Raw genomic sequence first — 20,839 nt, 5'->3', positions numbered from 1 at the left:
CACAACCAGCAGTGCTGGGAGCAGGGAGATCCCCCCAGGGTGCTGGAGGGCTCCAGAGCCGGGTGCTGCTGCCAGAGCACTCTGCAGCTGTGCCCTGGAGCTCAGGTTCCACAGGATGCTCAGCTGCCACTGCTCCCTGTCTGTCACAGGGACTGTCCCCAGGCCCTGCTGCCCAGCACCCAGCAGGAGCTGGGCCAGTGAGGACACTGGGCAGGACAGGCTGCAGCAGATGCTGAGCCCCACTGGCACAGGCTGTGGCTCCAGGGACAGCCTGGCAGCACCATCAGCTCACACTGCTGTGTGTGAGCTGTGACACAGAGGGGATGGGGACACCTGGGGACAGCGAAGGACACTCGGGGATCTGCACAGTCACAGGTATGCAGGGAGGGCTGTGTGTCTGGAATTGAAATGTGGGGCTTGCTGAGCACTGCTGCACTTTGGGTAAAAGGCTAAAAGGAGAGACGAACTGCCTCTTCTTAATGCCTGGTGTGAAAATGTATCCATCTGGGAAGTAAAATCATAAAATCCCAGAATGGTTTGGGTGGGAAGCTCATCTTGTGCCACCCCCTGCCATGGGCAGGGACACCTTCCATTATCCCAGGCTGCTCCAAGCCCCATCCAGCCTGGCCTTGGGCACTCCCAGGGATGTGACTTCTCTGCAGAGTGGAATTAACACTTGCCCAATAAATTCTCGTATTGGGAGTCCTGCAGAAAAAAAACCCCATTCCGACAAACACATCAGTATTTGTTGAATCACAGTGCTGATTAAATCATAATACAAACTGTCCCTAGAAAATTAATCTTAATAAAATAAACCTTTCTTAAAGGGGTCAGGAGGAACCAGTTCCAGAATTCCCATGACATTATCCTGTGAACCCTAATACAAGATATATGCCTTCGTTATAACAAATATACAAGTGAAAAGTAGCAAGTTTGGATTTGTCTGTTCCTTCTTGCATTTTTTTGCCTTCTTTTGGAAAACACTTTCTAGAAAACAGAGGATGAGGAATGTTCTCAGTTGTAAAAAGGAAAAAAATATTTAGACAGCTTTTAAAAATAGTAGTACAAGAACATAATTTGTTTTATGTTTCACAACACAACTTATTTAGATTTAGTGGCATGTGGTTGTATTTTGAGCTTCAGCCAATGGCACATTTCTTACAGGCCACGGCAGGAAGAGGGGCTTTATTTACATTTTAATACCGGCTTTTTTTCATTACCAAAACTGAGATTATTTCCTTCTTTTCTGAAATAAGATCACATTCTAAAACACTGCTATCATGACCAGGCAGAAAGTGTCTCTGTATCTCTTGTAGCTCTGTAGATGTCACTGCAAGGGATGAATGAGGGACCATAACCTAAAACTCTGACTTTTAGGTAACTGCCTGCAGATAAATCTCAGTACGTTTGTATCTGAAACAGGAGCTAAACCACACAGGAGGAACATTTCATCTTGACTGGAGTTTCAAAGAAGAATTTTATTTGAGATGCAACCCAGCCTAAGCATTTACCAATCTGCTTCTCTATCTTCTCTGAGAGATTATTAACATCTTTTTCAGGCAGGGATTTAACATCATCCTTCCAAACTCTGGTAAAGAATAAACCCCTACTCACCTCTGACTTGAAAGAAGTTTCATCCTCTGAGTTTGACTCCTCCATTTCCACAGGCTTTTTAATCTCCTTGGCCTCGCTCTCAGATTTTACCTTCTCCACTTTGGCATTCATCTTCTCCTTGGTTTGTTTCTTCTCTGGATATGAGGAAGACGAGGTTCTGGGAGATGTCCCCAGGATATTCTTTACCCCTTTGGAGCTACTCTTTTTTTGTTTTTTGGCACTAGGCTTTGGTGACTCCACGTTGGAGGGCCTCTTGCTGGAAGACTTTAACTCCGGCTGTGGCCCCCCCTTCGGAGAGGTGTTCTCCAGTTTGGTCTCCTTCACGGCCAGTTTTGGTTCCTTGAAAGCAGCTTTTGGAGGTGCCTTCTCCTCCTTAGGAAGTTTGTTCTCAGTTGGTTTTCTGGAGGAGTCCTTCAAAGGCTTGTTCTGTTCTCTCTCAAGGTCTTTGGAGGAGTTTTTGCTCTCAGAGTCTTTCCTGGGCCTCTCCCTGTGCTCCTTGGTTACTTTGTGTGGCTTGGATGCTTTGCTACTTTCCTTGTTTGCATCCTAAAATTCAGCAACAGAAACATGCAAGCTGGATATGAAACTGCAGCTCTGCACAGAATGATAAAACACATCTTCATAAATCACATGGCAGTGTTTGTTCTGTGTAGAAATCCACCCCCACATGCCCAGGTAAACATCCACACTTCCCTCAACCTGCTGCACACAAACTGGCAGTGGGCACTTCAACATTTAGGAAAGGATGAAACATGTTCTCCTCCTTTCCAGGGTCCCTCAAAGGTCTAGAAAAATCTACAGATGTTTAATTCAGCTTTAACCTGAATGCAAACACAGATACACCTCTCAGGGCACTCTGGAGTAAGGGAAGCAGGAGAATGTTGTCTCTTTAGCAACTGGCAATTTTCACCAGAGCTCATGTCAGAGCCCTTTATTTCTCTGCTGTGTTTTCCAGAGCTTAGTTCCTGACCAAAATTAAATCACCCACTAACAGGTAAGTCATCTTTGCTCTGTTTCATAAGATCAGAAGGCATAACTGAAGTGCCAGAGTGTTTAGAGCCCTGAAGAACATGCCTATCAGAATTGAATTACACTGGAAAATGAATTGTTGTTAATACCTGTGACTGCTCAGGCTGATACAGTGCATGTAATCTGCTCCAAAACACATTGCTTGGGGATTGTTTCTCCCATGTAGGATTATACAAAAATAGCTTCAGTATATAAGGGAAAAAAAGAAAAAACTTGAGGTTCTTTGGAAGTCTCAGGACCTGGCTACTGCTGGACACAACATCCAGTCTGGAAAGCCCCCAGTGGACCAAGTGAGGCGTGTTTGATGTTCTCTCCAGCACTGTCCTGAGGACAGAGGCTGACTTTCCACTCAGCCTTCCTGCCAAGAGGTGCAGGGCCTCGGAGTGCAGCTGGGCATGGCAGACAGTGAGAGCCCCAGAATCCATCCTCGGCATCAGGGACACAACCAGAACAATCAGAGAGCATTTCATCCGCCTTTAAGGAAGATACGATTCACCAAAAATTCCCAGTCTGGCACATTTAATTTTCTTTTCTAAACTTCCCTGGAGAGAAGTCTATCAGATCATAAAAAAGCCTCCTAGAGGCTGGGAAGTTCCAGACCATTAACTACTGAACTGCAGAGTACAAGAAGGTTCAGAATTAGCAGCAGCCAGGAACAGCTGCTGAACAAGCTCTCAGCAGCCTGGCCTGAAAGACTCCCTCACCTCAGGCTGACCCAAACATGTGCTGCACTGACCTTTGACCCATGGGAGGGTTTGGTCTTCTTGGGATCAGAGAAGGCAGAGAGAGGTATCGTGGGCAGCATCGGATAATCGGGACTTGGCCTTGAAACAGTCTCTGCTCCTTCTGGCATCACCATTACCTGGGAATAAAGAGGAGGGAAATTATGTCTGCACAAAGTCTCACGGACTATTAACTATTAACACATGATTATGTTAAGCCACTTGCTCAATTAACACACTATTATTCATCTTTTCAATGTTTTTTTCCTCGCCTGCTTAAAGGCCATAAAAAGATATTGTCTATGGAATGCTCAGTTTCAAGGCAACTCCTCAAATACAGAATATTAAACCCACAAAACTGAAAGGCAGCAATGCAATATCGAGTGTCTTTCCCAAAGGGAATGCCAATATTCTGAGCACAGGCAGGCAATAAAACTCTGGACAAGAACTCTGTGTTCTGCTGCAAATGCTCTTCCCCTGGAAAAGGGTACGGAGATAAATCTGGAAGGAATAAGCAATATTTCCTTGGTTTAGGAGAAGCTGAATTCACTCTTACAGTGCAAAAAGGAAAAATAACCAGGGCTTGGGTCTCTCCCTTCACAAAATCTTAACACCAAGCACTGAGTTCAATGGAACATTTCCTTTCTTACCTTCCCTACATTGTCAGGATAATTCTGTGGAAAACTGCCACCAGAGAAAGGGCATCAAAAGTGATTAACAGCTGAAACACCTCAGTACACAAGGACTAAAATACCACACTGTGAAAATCCTAGAGAGCAGATGATGTTCCAGCCATCCTAGGGCTGAAATGAGCACCTTCCTCTCTCTGCCCAATACAGGAGAGCACTGGCACACAGTGGAACAGGAATCATGGAGTGATCTGGATTTGAAAGGGCCTTAAAACTCACCTTACTCCACGCCCTGCCATAGGCAGGGACACCTCCCACCACCCCAGGTTGCTCCAAGCCCTGTCCAACTTGGCCTTGGCATCCTCTGGCTCATTAAAAACTTCTTGCACTCTGTGGCTTGGACTGATTTGCCCAGATCCTGCACTTACTTGAGGACCATCCTTTAGTCTATCACTGCTCATTACCTTCCCAGATGGAAGGGTTCAGTTACTGTAGCAATCCATACTTCACTGGGCCTTCTAGAGAATATCTATTTCCCCCTCCCACACCTGTTTTCACTCTATATTGTCCAATTTTTCATGAATTTTTTTTTTATCATCTAAGCCATAAGTAGCTGATGCCAGGTTTAGAGGTCATTTATTGACCAGGAAGCACTAACTATTAAGTTAAAAAAAAAAAAAAAAAAAAAGGTTTGAAAGCCTCTCTCTTTCCTTGAGTTTTTCTGTACTGACCCAGCTCCTGGCACCAGGCAACATCCACAGCAGATCCCACTTTCCAGAGGGGTTTTCTGCTTTGATATTAATGCTCACATTTAAATTGACAAAAGAAGTGTCACCAATCACACACCAACAACAGATTTGCTCTGCTGCAAGTGCTGCAGCCCTATAATCTGGCTGGGTCACCTTTTAAATGAATATAGAAAACTGCTGGAAGCCTGCTGGCCTTAAAGAAACCTCAGAGCAAAACAAGCCCACTCCTTTTAGGATCCCAAATTGGGCACTTACCCCTCCAGCCCTGATGAGTTTGCGCCTGAATTCCTTGGTAGGGTTGTTGAAAGTCAGTTTCTCACAACGAAGGTGGTTCACAGGTGGGTTCCCCTCCAGATTTAGGAACAGGTCATATGTGAAACAAACCTTTTTGGGCTCCTCCTAAGAACAAGAAAGGCTTTGGGAAACTGGAAGTAGCTTGGCAAGCACATTAAGTCTGGGGATGCGAAGAGTCACTCCTGAAAATCCCAAATAAACCACCAAGTGTTGCATTCATGGAGTTTTTCACCATGAGATCAGAGAGCTGGAAATTAAACTATTTGTGCTTTGAGGTTAACATTGTTCATCAGGAACTCAGGCATGAGGCTTCTCACTGCAAAAGCAATGCACAGACACAGATTTTGACTGAAAATTGTCTGCTTAAAGCTGTTCAAGCCTCCCCAGAAAAGCAGATTCAAAAGCTTTATGCACTACTGTTTTCACCAAAATTCAGATCCTATCTCCTTTGGGAAGCAACTCTAAGTATCAATATTAAGAAAAGCATAATCCTTTTTGAGAGAAGGAACAACTCCTGAACTCCCAGGATCTCTGCAGGCACCGAGAAAAGATTAAACGCAATGGGAAAAGGATGGCTTGGTTTGTAAAATCCTTTTCAATATGCATATTGCAGGGGCTGAATGGGAAGATATCCCAGGCTTTTGAACTTTCCAAGGGCACTTTCACCCAAGCAATCCAGAGTTTGTATGCGTGGTGGGGGGATCATCTGCGCCTCACTGCCTCTGTTCCACCTGCTGCGTTTGCAGCACAGAATGGAAGAAATCCCCTTCTTTTTTTCCCCCACCCCCAAAATTACAAATACTCTTCTTGTGTATTACAAATATCGACAGGACACTGACTGGTGTTTCTTGCAGTTTGCATTTCCAAGCTGGAAATTCAGTGTGGCAAGAGAGACTCTGCTGGGAAGCCCAGCGAGGCCGGCAGTGCCCTGCGCATTTCCATGAATGCATCCCACGTGCCCCATTCCCTGTGCAGCACTGAGCAGCTGCACAGCAGTCTTTTCCAGAATTCCCTTCCAGCAGCTCCATTTCCTGGTGCAGTGGCATTGTTGGATGGGAACAGGCACTGCAGGCTCCCAGCCCCAGCCATTAGATTTGCTGAAAATAGGTTGAAACTGCTTCAGACCATCCTGGTTCCTGCTGTTTGCTCCAGAGGCCATTCCTTGGACAAACTACACCTCTAACAATGCAAAGGGTGGTAGCTACACCTGGTTTACATCAAAATCAGTACCCTGAGCTCATCTAGCAGTCCAGGTCTTGGATCCTCACCCTCAAACAGGGGCAGGTATCAATAGACACAGAGGAGAGTCTCAGACTCATGTGCTGCCAACAGCAGGTATTCAGACCCTCTTTTGGGAAAGTCCTGAGGAATCCACATGCTCCTGAAAGGAGTTTACTAAAACAGATACATGTGAGGAAAAAGAAAAATCCTTGCAAAATACACTGCCCTATCATTTGTCTGTTTTCCGTGCCCGTTCTCATTAACTGAATCATTAGCGAGCTCTGCGTGTGCGCTTGCTGCAGTTCAAACAGCAGCTGCACAGGGTCCCTCAAAGCCTAATAAACTGAAATGAAGGATGAATAGAAATCCAAATGTGGCCTAATAATGGCTTCTAAAATGCTTTCCCTGGTTTACAACAGAGTAAATAATCTTGGCTCTATCAGCAGTCACAGGCTTTGGTCAGGAGATGTTTTGCCATCCCATTACCAGCTCTGCTTTGTCATTTGCCCATTTGCTTTCCAAGCAGGAGAGAGGCAGCAAGATCCCTTTTCCTCTCACCTTGGGTATCCTATTTTTTGGTGCTTTTTTCCCAAGCCCCAAAATATTTATCCTGTGTCTGTTGAATTTTTGTAGAATTAAGGCAGTTTTTTAATGTGCTATTCCTCCAGCTCAGAGATCACAACTGCCCTGGGAATGAGCCCCAGCAGAGTGCCCTGATCATTAAAACCTCTTTTGTATCCCCCAGGCCATAAGGAGCCCCCCACCCCCCCAGTGAATAGCTGAGATTACAGCACTCCTAAAAGAACCACCACAAAACTCTCAAAGCAAAAAGCTGCAAATAAACATTCTTTCCTTTACTGCCCTCACTGCCCAGCTAATGATTACAGCTCAGGCCACTCCAAAGCTTAATCCATCCGGTCCTTCCTAAAAAGTTCTTCCCCCCAAACAACCATCAAGGGGAAGAAGGGGGGGAGAAACCCAAGGAAAATCTCTCTCAATTGACCCAGACCTACCCATCCCTCTAACTTTAAATGAAAAGCCAGGCTGAGTCCACAGTGCCACACTTCAAAGCCTTTCTCAATGACATGTTGGGATCCACACATCCTGTTGCAACTCACAGTAGGTTCTTTCTCACCCTACAAACTTTGCTTCAGACAATCCTACACACCCTTCAAGTATTCCTGCTTCAGCAGCAACTACACACACAAGCCAAGCTTTGCTCTTAGAGAATTCCACCTTCTGATATTCCTTGATGTCAATCAGAAAAAGTGACAAAGGAAGAGACTTTGCGGCTCCCAAGACCATAAGCTTTTCTAAAGGGCCCTACATCCAAGAAAAGCTTTATAAAAGGTGGTTCACATCCATTTCTAACTGGCAGATGTGAATTCTTCAGATTCAAATTCAGTGGCTCATTTGGCCATGAAATGGTTAAGCTGGTGCAGGGATGTCTCAGCAAGGCACCTCAGAACCTCACTTTGCATCTGCCCCTTAAATCCCAGGATGCCAGAGAAGTAAACTACAAGTGAGCACCACAAAGCCAGGGATTTTATTTGCAGCTGTTGTAAACCTCCCTTCATCCAGTGATTCCCCCTATTCCACCTCCCATCTCCTGAACTGGGTACATTAGGTTTTATTTTTACTGCTTCCTGTCTGCACCGCCTGCCACCGCGCTGTTACGAGCTCCGAAGCGGCTTTATTTTTCCTTTGAGTTCTGAAATAATGGGTTAAAGTTCTTCTGGCACTTTTCGTAAGAGAAAGAATTTTTTAAAGTCTTTTGTTAAAATTTCCTTGTCTTGTTTTTAAGGCAGGGTGTGCCCTTTGCCACTTAACACAAATCAAAAGAATTTCACTGGTAGCGTGCGCATAAAGCTCATAAATCACTTTTAGAAAGCCATAAAACAAAATTATCTACAAAAATCTAGCACACCAAGGAAGCAGGCTCATGGTTATTCAATAACTATAACATCTAACACCACTTCCCTTTTGCTATAGATCCAGCCTGACAGAGGCATTTATCCAGAACGTCTGGAGAGATGAAACCCCTTCCCAGGCTGGTCCAACCTGTCTGACTGGTCCTGGAGCAGCTTCCAGAGAGGGCACTGGAAAGGGAATAGCCCAATATTGAGATTTTGAAATAATCAGCCTTATGTTCCACTCAGGAATCCATTAATCACCCTTATCTTTTGGGAGATTCTCCAGGATTAAGCATTTAGGACTTCCCTCCATCAGACATTTATTACTTTGCTTGAAAATCAGATTTTCCTAATATACTAATATATATTTTTTAATATATATATAATGAGTACAATAATTATTTGAGCATAAATAATATAGATTAGTGTACATACATCTCTTTACTCACTACTACAAGACAAGCACTTAATAATCTACTAACTCTTACAAATACATGATATGAAGCTGGCATGGCTGATAAAGCTTCTGTCTTGGCAAACACAGCCTTGCCACACACTGCAAATATATATATATATATGTGTATATATATATATATATATATATATATATATATATGTATTTTCAGCATCTGGAGGTGCCTATGGATGTGCCACACTGAATGGCTACTCAAACACACACAGCCCAGGTATGGCCCTGCTCAGATAAAAGAATGGGTAGATTGATAATCCATCCTCATTTCTGACAGAAAAAGGTAAAAGCAAAGATTCCCCGGACAACAGCAGCAGGACAAAAGGAATTGCTGCAGGTTTGGGAAGGAAGATGGTAGAGGACAGACCTAAAACGTTTCCCTCAAAGGGCAGACAAAAGGACAAATTTCACTCCTCCTTCCCCTACTTTCAGCAACATGAGTAAACTCCAACAGGCTGAAGCTACTCCTCCTCTCCTCAAACCTGTGCACATCCTGCCCAAAATGGCAATTTCAGTAAAATCAAATGTCTCATGCAAACACAGGCTCTTCAACCTTCCTGAGGAGCACCTCCCTGGCCAACACTTGCCACAGCCTCCCCCAGGAGTATTTCCCAGGCCAATCCCTTCCTGATGGCACAGTCCTGACACCAGTTGTAGCTGATCCTGTTTCACCTCTCCTGCCATATGTGCAGCCCACCTACAACGTCTCCACTGAGTTCCTACTTTGATACACAAATAATTCTCCCCTTTTCCAATAGTTCTCTATTTGTTTTCTACATCACCTCTACAAAGGTTGCAGAAGGGGTAAAATATGCACATTTTTCTTTTGAACCTCACTGGAAAAATCAAACTAATTTTTCTGCTTTCTTTGCTTATCTCCTCCTCACTAATAGGAAAAGCCCAAGTTCCATGTATCCATTATATAAATCCTGGAAGGCTTTTATCTCTAGCACTAAAATAAGGAGGTAGCATCTTTAAAGAGACTTTAATACAACATCTTATCCATGTTGCATTAATATCATCTGCCTTATATCAGAATAACATGAAAATCTACTAGACCTTTAGCTTTGTGGGGAGGATTGATCTAATTTGATTAGGATGCAAAAAATGTCACAGGGAACGAATACCAAAGCCAGACCTGTATTACAGCCTCCAGATTACAATGTGTACCACTAGAAGAGATTTATTTGGAGACAACAATGAAAAAAAGCCTCCAGACTGCTGAAATTGAGGGGGAGAGGGAAGGGGAAGAGCAAGAGAAAAACAGCAACGCATTTGTTGTACCGGGTTTGTATCGATTTGAGCACCAGAAGCCACTCACAGCAGCCCTCATTACAGGAACACAAAGGATTTCAAAACAAAAATAGCACACTAACATTTCCAGTCCAAATGATCTGCTGTCATTAGCCAACTCGACTTCCAAAAGCTTTATCAATCAACCTGCTGAGCCCCTGCCATTTGTTTTTCAGGATCAGTTACAGCAGCAAAGGCTCTGCCAGTGTTAAAGGAGACCACAAGTGCTGTGGCTGCTCAGAGCCCCCAGCTGCCCAGGCTCACTGCAATAGTCACAATTTATATTCTGCAATTCAAATACCGGCGCAGAGAAAGCACTACTCATGGAGGAGCTGGATTGCAGCAGAAGGACAAACACAGGCCAGCAATGTTCACAGAGGATAAGAACAGGCTCTTACACCTTTTTCACACTCTGCTGACACTTCCCCACCCAACAAAAAGGCACCAAGAGCACCGAGTCTGCTGTTCCAAACACACACAATGATAACAAAAAGGGAGACCTCCAACACAAAGAGTCAATGGGCAATTTTATGCCAAGTTGCTTAAAAAATCCCTGATGAAGTTCATTAAAGCAGTTCTTACTAAAGCTGTTCCTTCCCAGAGCACAGGTTGGTATTTCTTCAGCCAAAGCAAAGAGCACACGGGCTCTGACAGCCAGGATTTGTCATCCCAGTAACAAATCAGAACAGGGAAAGGAAATGGCTAAGAAAAGAGACTTAAACTGTGGAAAAAAAACTCATTTCAGCCAAACATGGCAAAGATCAATCTCCACAGACTGGCTCACTCTCTCTTTAAACCCTTTCTCTTCTCACCTTCACAAAGCTAAACATGCATCGATAAACAAATCCCAAAGCCTCTGCAAGTCTGGTTTCAGCTGAGGACACACATCAACAAAAACGTGTCAGATTGTGAAGAACATATGGCCTCAAAACCCACCCAGTTCCCCTGCCCAGTCACCTCCAAAGAGCCTTTTCACCCCAATCCCAGAGCCAATCCATATCATCTACTTGAAGAGAATTACTCAAGGATGAGTCCCAAATGCTGTAATCAATTCACAATATCTGCTGCACTCACACCAGCTGATCCCCACCAGTGTCAACAGGTTTACACAGGTCAGAGTGAGAACAAGGTCTTAAAGTAATGAAGACTTTATTTGGTGTTTTAACACCATCTTCTTGAATTCAGGAGAACACAGACTGTATCCTAAACCTTTGCCATTCCTTCTCCTCCTCTTTCCCTATCTTTTTAATTTTTACTCTTTTAATTTTTTTTTAATATCCCAGTTTTGGCATTCCTGTCTTTGTAGAAGTATTTACCTCTCACATTTCCTTCAACTCCACTTACTGAAAATGATCAGAGCTCTTAAAATTCCCAGGTGGCATCATCACTGGGCAGTGGGGGACAGAGGAGCACAACTAAATATCCTGAGCTGGGAAAGGATCCCCAGGGATCATCAGTGCAGCCCTGTCCCGGCACAGCCACCCCAACACCCCCACCCTGAGCATCCCTGGCAGCGCTGTCCAAACGCTCCTGCAGCTCTGGCAGCCTTGGGGCCGGGACCATTCCCTGGGGAGCCTGGGCAGTGCCAGCACCCTCGGGGGGAAGAACCTTTCCCTGAGCTCCATGCCAAGCCCTGGCACAGCTCCAGCCCTTCCTAGGGTCCTGTCCCTGCTCACCCCCTCAGCAGCAGCTTCTGAGGTCCCTGCAATCCTAAATTAGTTCATGGCTGAATCTGAAAACACATCTTTGCTCCAGTGATGTGCTGGAAGATGGAACCTTTTCCATCTTTTCCTTCAATTACCCCTTGGCCCAATTAAATAATGAGGCGCTGCCTGAAACTCCTTAATTAGCAATTTGTTAATCAGCTTAAAAATGGAAAAGAACTTCTCCAGAAAACATGCAGCTTAAAAACAGGGCAAAAACGAGTGTTTTGAAGATCTGTAGATTTGAAAACAAGTCTGCAACTCAACCTGTTCTCCTATATATTTGTCATGTTTCTGAAGACCAAAATGTCAGAAACAAAGAGCCTTCTCCTAAATTAACAGCTCCTTCCATTGTTTCCAGGGAGAACAGAGCCCACCTATTTCCCTTATTTATAAAAGCCACCTCTCTGCTCAGTGCTGGGGAACAACTCTGCAGTCACGTGCGTGGAGAAACAATGAGGAGTGATGACCCCAGTGGGTGTGAAAGCAAGTTCTAGTCAGAAAAGCTGCCAGCTCCATATTCCATGAGGAACACAGGAATATGAGGGACAGAGGGAATAGAAATGCAGATGGCAGTCACAGCAAACATGAGCACCTATGAAAAGACACAGAAATGAGGGAGCTCTGAGGATTTGTGAGAGAAACCGTTGGAGAGCTGCTGGGGAAAGGGAAGAGTGGGGAATGGCTGGGTGAAGAAAGGAAGGGAAAATGAAAGGAAAGGGTAGAACTAAAACACAGTTCACCCCTCCCAGGCATTAGAGGTTCCACTTTTAAGGAATCAGCCTGGAGAAATTCACATTTTTTGGTCAGGAGTGTAAAGGATATTGAACGTGACTTAAGCCAATATTTAGTGCAGATGGAGAATTTTCTTACTCCCATCTAAAACCTCAGAAAAGCCACCAGAAGTAGAACTACCTTCAAGCTTTTGAGGTGTTTTTGTAGCACTCAAGTCATAGTTTCCAGTGTTTGCCAAAAAAGCTGCTTTTATCAACAACAGTCACCCCCCAGCCCCTGCCTGCCATTCTTCTTCCCAGCCTTTTGGCTTACCCTACCCACCCAAAAAACAACTTTTGGGCAAAACATTCCCAGGTTTAGGAGGGCACTCAGTCTTTTGTGGCTCGGTCCCATTATCTGGCTCATTCCTCCAACCCATAAATGGGGTCAGAGCAATGTGGCAGGCCAAGAACCCAGCCCAAAATGCTGATTAATTCACAGAGTGACACTGCCAGGAGAGCATCCTGGGCTGGAGTGGGGCCAGAAGGGAACAGCAGACAGATGTTTGTGGGAGGGACAGGGAAAGGAAGATGGGAAGCTAAATAGAATGAGGCTGTTACGTGTGGTCTGCTGTCAACACACCTGGGGTAAGGGCTGGTGCTCAGAGAACTGAGGGGGTGGGAGAGCACAGATTACAGGGATGTGGCTCGACATCTTCGGTTTAGTTTACCTCAGATCCCTCTTAGGGATCATAAGCAAAACATTAGTTTTTATTTTATTATTTAAGCTGTAATCAAACCCAGAAACATCCATTATTCATGTTTAACAAAACAATTTAACTGAAACTGAGGTAATATGAACATAAGTGCCCAATTCCCTGTTTTCATAACCTACAGCATGTGACCTCTGTGGTAGACTTAAAGCAAGCAATAAATCCAAATTTTAACCTTCATATACTTGCTGGCAATGCATCTTAAGACTTAAAATATTTAGTGTTTTCTTTCTGGAAGAGCACTGAGTAAGAACAAGGATATCTTTAAGACAGCTCTAAATACTTGTGCTACACATGCAAATGTTTGTCTTGGGCCTCTGCAGATTTCATACCTATACAGTTAAATTTAATAAGCTTGCAAATTCAAAAGCAGATTTTTAATATATTGAGAATCAACACAGTGTTTACAAATATTTATAGCATCAGTGTTTTATGTTGATTTTCTTCCATACGGACATAAAATATTTTAAATTGCTTTAATATCCTCCACGCTAAAGAAGCCACCAGTTGTACAATCTCTGCTCAGAATCTCCAGGACCATCCACTGTCCTGGTATCACCTTTCTATCCAATTCCATTTCTGCCAAACACTTTCTTTTGAAGTCTGGCAGGCGCTTCCAACTCCCAGTTAAATTCTATTTATTAGAGTAATAAAAAACACACACATAAAACAGTCACATAATTTAGAGTCTCTCTGTCAGGCAGTTTTGGGCTCTGGCACAGCTCAAAACAATTAGAAGACCAGAAATCAGATTCTACCTTGTTTTTGAAGTGCACTTCAATGGGCATAATGAAGCCAGCGTAGCCAGACTCCTCCACCTTGTAGGGGGGCTCCTTGCACACTGAAAGAGAACAAATAAATGTGAGCTTGGAATTCAGTACAACTTTATCTGAGCCAAAAAGGAGCTGCAAGAGGAGAACTGGGCCTCTGACGACTCAGGGCACAGTTAAAACACTGACCTTTGTGGAAAACCCCACACAGAATAAGATGGTGGCCACAGGCTTAGTTAAGAACATGAAATCTGTTCTTGGCTCCTCCCATGGAACGGAAACATAAAACACTGCAGGCCTGAGTCTCAGTGAGATCCTTCCCCTCCTGTGCACCGAGATACAATTACATTTCTGGGCAGGCCCACAACAATGCAAACTGCCAGTTCCAAGTGCCTGGCAAGGAAAAGCCAAGACCCAAAAGGTGGAACAGCACAGAAAGGTAAACTTTACTTTGATGCCCTTATTTCTGAATCAAAACACTACCACACACAAGCAGGTGATTATTTTTTCCTTGAAACACTGCCCTGCACTCCTCAATGCTCACAGTTGGGTAACGGCCACGCTCCAGGCTGCTGCTTCCCCCACAGGTGAACAAACCTGAAGGGCAGGTGAGCACTGCTATTTATTTCACACACAAGGAAACACGAGGAGGAAGGTGAACCAGTTTGCTGTTAAGGTCAGAGCTGCTTAGTGCAGAAACAGCAATTAGAAAAGTTAATTGCTTCTCAGAAATTAATCTGCATGTCCCTGCCTCAGTTCCCCCTGTCCCGCTATCTGGTGTGGGTTCACGCTCCTGAATCCTTCCTATTATCCATTCCAGGATATCCAGTTTGAAGGATTCCAGGATCATTTCTTTGGCCATGAAGTAGCAGCACACAGCAGCTGCCAGGAGAAACATGAGACCCACACAGATACTCTCCCTCTCAGGAACCGGATGCACTTGCATATAATTTATGCACTACAATATATGTAAATAAAGTCAATTAGGTAATTAGAGGAATTCAGTGCAAATCTTCTGAGTTTCTCTTAAGAATTCCAAGTAATTAATATGATTAGGAAACAGTACATCAAACCTAAAAGCACACAAATTATTTTCTTTTAATGTAGCTGTATTATCCCCTCCCAGCTCTAAGCACTTCTGCCATCATTAAGGTGCTGGAAAGCAGCACTCCAAATGCAACTGAGAAAAAAGGGCATCACTAAAAATAACAAAAACCTCTAGACTTGCTTTCACTTGAATTTCATATAAGAACCCTGTCATTTAGAGGGAAAAATCCCAAACCAAAGAGCAGTGCCAATATGGCAGCAGGAATCTTAAGCCTATCTGCCAAGCAGCCTTTGTTCCTCTGCCACTCCATTCTGACAAATTCCAAGGGCTCCGAGCAATCTGCCAGCAGCACGAGCCCACCTTCAGCACCAGGATCTGCTGCAAGAGGGCACCATCTGAAGAAACCCTTCAAATAAACTCAGGACTAGGAGAGGCATTTGCCACAGTACTGAGGTACAACCCAGACACGCCCTGGTCAAAGGCACAATGGCATTAGGAGCAAGCTCAAGGAAGCACGGAAACCCCAGTGACTGGGAGAAAATATCCCTGGAAAGGCAGATGATACAGCAACTGACTGAGCAAAGGCCATGGTTTTATACTGCCAGAGGGCAGGGAGGGATGGGATATTGGGCAGGAATTGTTCCCTGGGAGGGTGGGCAGGCCCTGGCACAGAGTGCCCAGAGCAGCTGGGGCTGCCCCTGGATCCCTGGCAGTGCCCAAGGCCAGGCTGGGCAGGGCTTGGGGTGACCTGGGACAGAGGAAGGTGTCCCTGCCATGGCAGGGGTAGAATGAGATGGGCTTTAAGGGCCCTTCCAATCCAAACCACTCCAGGATTCTATGTACTATCCCAACACAGTTATTTGTAATAAATTAATTACACTAGAGGACAAGGACTGATAACCCACAGATTGCATTTTTATTCTATAAATCAACTTTCAGCTCAGTCCTGCACCTGCTTGTCATACATCAGTTGTAACAGACCAGTTTGAAGGAGATTTTTTCAACACACAGACCAGAGTCACACCCTCGTGAAGGCTGAGCACCTCTCAGTTCCTTTCCACTGTGGACTCCCACAAATACCCAATGTCACAGGCTGTCCTAAGGCATCCTGAGAGTCCTGCTCCCTAAGCAGTATTGCCAAAAATGCACATTACAACAATTCTCATGGGCAGCTTGTATTTCTTAAAGCATTAATGCTGCAGCTTCAGTTACAAAGTCCTACACAGAGGTACCTGCATTGCCCCTGAGAAGGGCAATTCCTGCTCCTCCACCTCAACCTCATGAGCTCCTGCTGCCCCATGCCAAGAATAAGATTCATTTTGCTACAGAGTCAGAAAACAAAATCAGAAAATAAAACTCCAACCCAATCACAATAACTGCACTGGGCTTGCAGGGGGAATGTACAGCAAAGACACCATCACCCCGTGGCAGCATTGATTTCTGCTGGGTTAAGGCTACCTAAACTGGCACCTGAGACTAGAAATTGCAAGGATCTGCAAAACTCTCCATACCCAGTACACATCTGAGCCCAGTCTTAGAGCATCTCTCATGTGCTTCCAGCTTTTGCTGGTGAATTCTAACAAATCAAATCCATCTTTCCCATTGTGTGACATGAATTGTCTTCTGCTGTCACTTGTGTCTTGAGAACCTGCACATACTAATGCTTAAATAAGAGGAGAAAGCAGCTCACCTCCTGCCCTTTCAGCAGAAGAAAGGTCCCATTCTCCCTGACCTTCCTCAAACACAGTGAGGAAAGGTTAAAGCTGGAGTGCACGCAATGGACATTTCTCTCCTTTTTAAGGAGATATTTCACAGAAAGGCGACAGTTCAACACAACCTCGACTTGCAAAATGCTCTTTCATAGAGATAAACCATGCCCAGCCCCTCTGACCTCGCTTGGGTTTTGGGAAGCTCTCGTGCAGCCGGAAGACGACGCGCTCCACGAAGTGCTGGATGTCGCACTGCTCCGGGCCCCGCACGAACACCATCCAGTCATGGGTGAACCCTTCCGTGGTCGGCTTCTTGCGCAGCTGGGCCCGGTGCCCCAGCTCCAGCTTCACCTGCACCGTGCACTGCGTGGGGACAGAGGCAAGAGCGTGAGCAGAGAGGACACAAAACCGAGCTGGAAGGCACTGCATCCGCCAGGGAACACAACAGCCCCCATGTGGGGATCGGCCTCAGACTGCACACCGCTGGTACCGACAGCAAAGCTGCCACAAAAATAGCTCCCAGCACCATTTCATACCTATTTTCTTTCTAATATTAACATTGCAGAGAAAGCAGCTCTAAAAGAAGGATCATTTTTTCTGCCTCACTTATCAGTTAAATTGTCAGCAAAGTCCTAATTGAGGAATCTTTATTTCTAGAAAGTGTCAGAGACAGAACTTGATGTTCACAGCTTACAGAATTCACAGCACTGACAGAAAACTCATCTTGAAACAGGAAAAATCAGATCGTGAATTGGTGGTTTATGATATTCTCTAGAATATATCACTCACCAGAAGAAAATTATGTTTCCTGTATGATTCTAAACATATTTTATTATCTCACTTTCAAAGACCAAGTTAACATATCTGCCTGTACAATGTCCAACACTAAACTGACCTTATTCTGATTTGCACTCCTGAATCCTACTCTGATCACTGAGTAACAGAGAAGGTGCAATCCATGTCAGGCTCAAAGCACAAAAATCCCATTAAGTGCCTTAAAAATCAAGTGAAATTAATGGTGAAAATCCACATAGTATTGCAGACTTCACAGCCAGGAGAAAGGAAATTAATAAAACAGATGTAACAGAGAAAAGGCAAATGGGATTCAGACACAAGATAAATCAAGGAAACCTTAGAGCCACATTTGTAGACAGAGAAAAACACACAAGGTACCCAACTTGTGCACATTTGTTACACAAACCAGAGAAGCAGCAGTGATTCCAAACTAAAGCTACCAAAATCCAGCTTCAGCACCAGGAGGCTCATAGAAAAAGGGGCTGGTTTTAGTCCCAACCCCATTCTTCACTTCAGGCTTGAAAATAAGTGTCTTGCTCTTCCTAGCAAGTCCCAATTACCATTGGGAAAGGCAGCATTATTTGTCATTACCTATATTACATGTTGACCTGGAGCCCAACCAAGGGCATGTTAGACAATGAGCAGGGAAAGAGAAAGCTTCCTGAACTCCCGACGAATGTTTAGGGAAAGTATCATCCTTAATTTCCCCATGACAAACTGCAACAAGGACTGTGATCACAATTAATGCTCAAAAAACACTTTGCATCCCCAACCTGAGATTTTTTTTCCAGAACATGGTGAATTCTCGCTGGAAAAGCACAAGTGACTCCATCTCAGCCTTCTTGTCTTTGTAAAAAGCTCTCACAGGAGGTCTGCAGAGCGCCAGGCATCAAAGCCTGACCTCCCAAATTGCAGTCCAGTTCCAATTTCAACCATAAGTCTTAACACACTCTTTCAGGCAGTTTAAATCTTTACAGCAAAATACCTCCAGCCACCCAACGCATCAATCCTAAGGCTCGGGGACAAACTCATCTCATTAATTCCTTCACCATTATTGCTACAGCATTTCTTTGGGATACCTTCAAGTTCTCTTGGCAGGCCATTTTTTCCTGTTCTTAGGGCTTATCTACAGCAGCTCCACCTCGCTCCTGTGCTAAGAACCAAGGCCCAGGGCCGGCTGCTCTTTCATGTTGCATTAAGGGCTGAGAAGAAAGGCAAGGTGTGCTTCTCTCCGAGCACAGCAATCCCTCCAACGCTGCAAAAGCATTATGGAGCCAGCCTGCCGAAATCCTCAGCTCACATTGGAGTGTGCCTGCAGGCCTGCTTTATCTGGGATGCTTCCCACAGTGCTCACATCCCCTGAGCCAGACTGTGCCGCAGCCTCACGTTATCGATTCCGTAATTACCCTTTAAATCCTGCTACTGTTGCCAGTTACTACCCCTCTCCTGAGAAGTGCAAATGACTGTCAGGCTACAAAATCTGCCTTTCCGAGTTGAAACGGCAGAGAAATTGGAGCTGAGAACCAGATGGGGCTGTGTGGAAGAGACCGAAATTAAACATAAAAGAGAACTGTTTAACTGAGAGTGAAAGTTGTACTTGCTGCACTCCTCACACCCTGCTCCAATTAACAATCGCTGTGAATTAAGCCAGAAGTTGAAACACATTTGAAAATAAGATCTCTCAACATAACCAGCATCCAAAGTTGCTCCGCTGAAAATGGAGGGGTTTTTCCTTTTTTTTGCAAGCGTGTCTCTCAACAAAGGGAAATCAGGATCCTATTCAAACAATTTGTAATAATACAAAGGAGCCTGCTTTCAACTTCTCAATAAACATTCTGAAGGCTGCTCTGGTTTTTGTTTGATGTGCTAATTGCCTGAAAGCCATCAGCAGCTCCCATTCCCGCTCCTGCGGGTGATTATCCGGGATAGCGGGGCTCGTTGCCGAACCTCAGCCCGGGAGGTACCTGTTACCCGCTCCCCGCACACAAAAGGCTCCCCATCCCCATCACCTCAGGTAAACTTCCCGCACGCCTCCTGGAACCCCCCGGGCCCGCAGGGACTCTCCGGGTGGCATTAACCATTCGCGGTGGCATTAACCCTTCCCGGCGCGGCTCGGGGTAGGGGGGTCGCCCCACCGGCACGTCCCTCCCCGGCAATAATCCCAGGCAGGAATTTGCGGGAAATGCTGCTCGCACCCCCCGCCGCGGGCGAGGCTGCAGCGGCCGCCCGCAGAGGGGAGAGGGCTGAAGCCCCCCCAGAAGGGTGTGGGGAGGTGTCCCCCCTCAATGGGATTAGGGAGGGGGTGTGACCCCCAAATGCGGGGTGGGAAGGAGGAGTACCCATCAAATGAGGGGTGTGATGTGCCCCCCCAAATGGAATTGGGGAGATGATGGACCCCCTCAAATGGGGGGTGTGGAGGAGGTGTGTCCCCAAAATGGGGGGGTGGGGAGGAGGTGTGCCCCCCCAAATGGGATTGGGGAAGGAGGTGTGCCCTCGCAAAAGGTGCGGGAAGGAGAAGGTGCGCCCCCCACATGGGATTAAGGAGACGTGTCCCCCAAAAGGGGAGTAGGGAGAAGGCATGCCCCCTCCCCAAATGGGGTTTGGGAAGGAGGTGTGACCCCTCCCAAATTGGATTGAGGGGATCTGTATCCCCCAAAAGGGTGTGAAAAGGAGACGTGCCCCCTAAATGGGGGTTCTAGGGAGGAGGTGTGCCCCCACAAAGGGGTGTGAGGAGGACGTGTGCCGCCCAAACGGGATTGGAGAGGAGATGTGCCCCCGCAACAGGGTGTGCGTAGGAGAAGGTGTGCCCCCCAAATGGGACTGACGAGGAGGTGTGCCCCCACAAAGAGAATGGGGAGGAGGTGTCCCCCTTAAAAGGTGTGGGGAGGACATCTACCCCCCCCCAAAATGACGGGTTGGGAGGAGGTGTGCCCCCCAAAGAGGGTGTGAGGAGGAGATATACCCCCCAAAGGGGGGCGATGCCGCCCAGCCCCCCCTTCCCGAGGACAGGGACGCCCCCCCCATTCAGGGTCCCTTCCCCGGGGGTCCCTCCCCTACGTGTCCCCCACTCTGAGGTGGGGGCGGCACCGCCCCACCCCTCCGGCAGCGCGGCGCGGCCGCTCCCCTCACCTGATTGTCCATGGCTGGGCACAGCAGCGCCGCGGGCCCCGCTCGCTCGCTCCCACCGCCGCGGCGGTTTCGCTGCCCGGTCGGCGGGGCGGGGGGGGAGAGAATCTCTTCCCCCGCTCAGTCCACGAGCGTAAGCCGCTCTGTCCGTCCCCCCCACCCCCCTCCCCACCGCGTCGGCCGCCGCCTGCTCGGTCGCGGCCCCTCACGGCCCCGCCGCCCGCCTCATTGTGTGTCACTCACAGGCAGCGCCAGCCCCGCGCCCGCCC

General features: G+C 46.2%; 1 protein-coding gene across 2 annotated transcripts in view; it reads right to left on the bottom strand.

Moving 5' to 3' along the window:
* Nucleotides 1–20,725, bottom strand: part of MLLT1 (MLLT1 super elongation complex subunit) — a 31,876-nt gene extending 11,151 nt beyond the window's left edge. Inside the window, exons 1-6 of one of the 2 annotated variants that reach the window (XM_068173958.1) lie at nt 20,574–20,725; nt 16,832–17,012; nt 13,881–13,963; nt 4,999–5,142; nt 3,380–3,505; nt 1,615–2,160 (exon numbers count right to left, since the gene is read on the bottom strand). In XM_068173958.1, coding sequence (XP_068030059.1) covers nt 1,615–2,160; nt 3,380–3,505; nt 4,999–5,142; nt 13,881–13,963; nt 16,832–17,012; nt 20,574–20,585 — 1,092 coding nt within the window. In that variant the 5' untranslated portion in view covers nt 20,586–20,725. The remainder of the gene's footprint in view (nt 1–1,614; nt 2,161–3,379; nt 3,506–4,998; nt 5,143–13,880; nt 13,964–16,831; nt 17,013–20,573) is intronic. The other variant, XM_068173957.1, reaches the window with a different exon arrangement.
* Between the last annotated feature and the right edge of the window lie 114 nt (nt 20,726–20,839).

Source organism: Anomalospiza imberbis, chromosome 27 (genome assembly GCF_031753505.1).
Source record: "Anomalospiza imberbis isolate Cuckoo-Finch-1a 21T00152 chromosome 27, ASM3175350v1, whole genome shotgun sequence".
Lineage (NCBI taxonomy): Eukaryota > Metazoa > Chordata > Aves > Passeriformes > Viduidae > Anomalospiza > Anomalospiza imberbis.
This window is presented reverse-complemented; position numbering and strand designations above follow the sequence as displayed.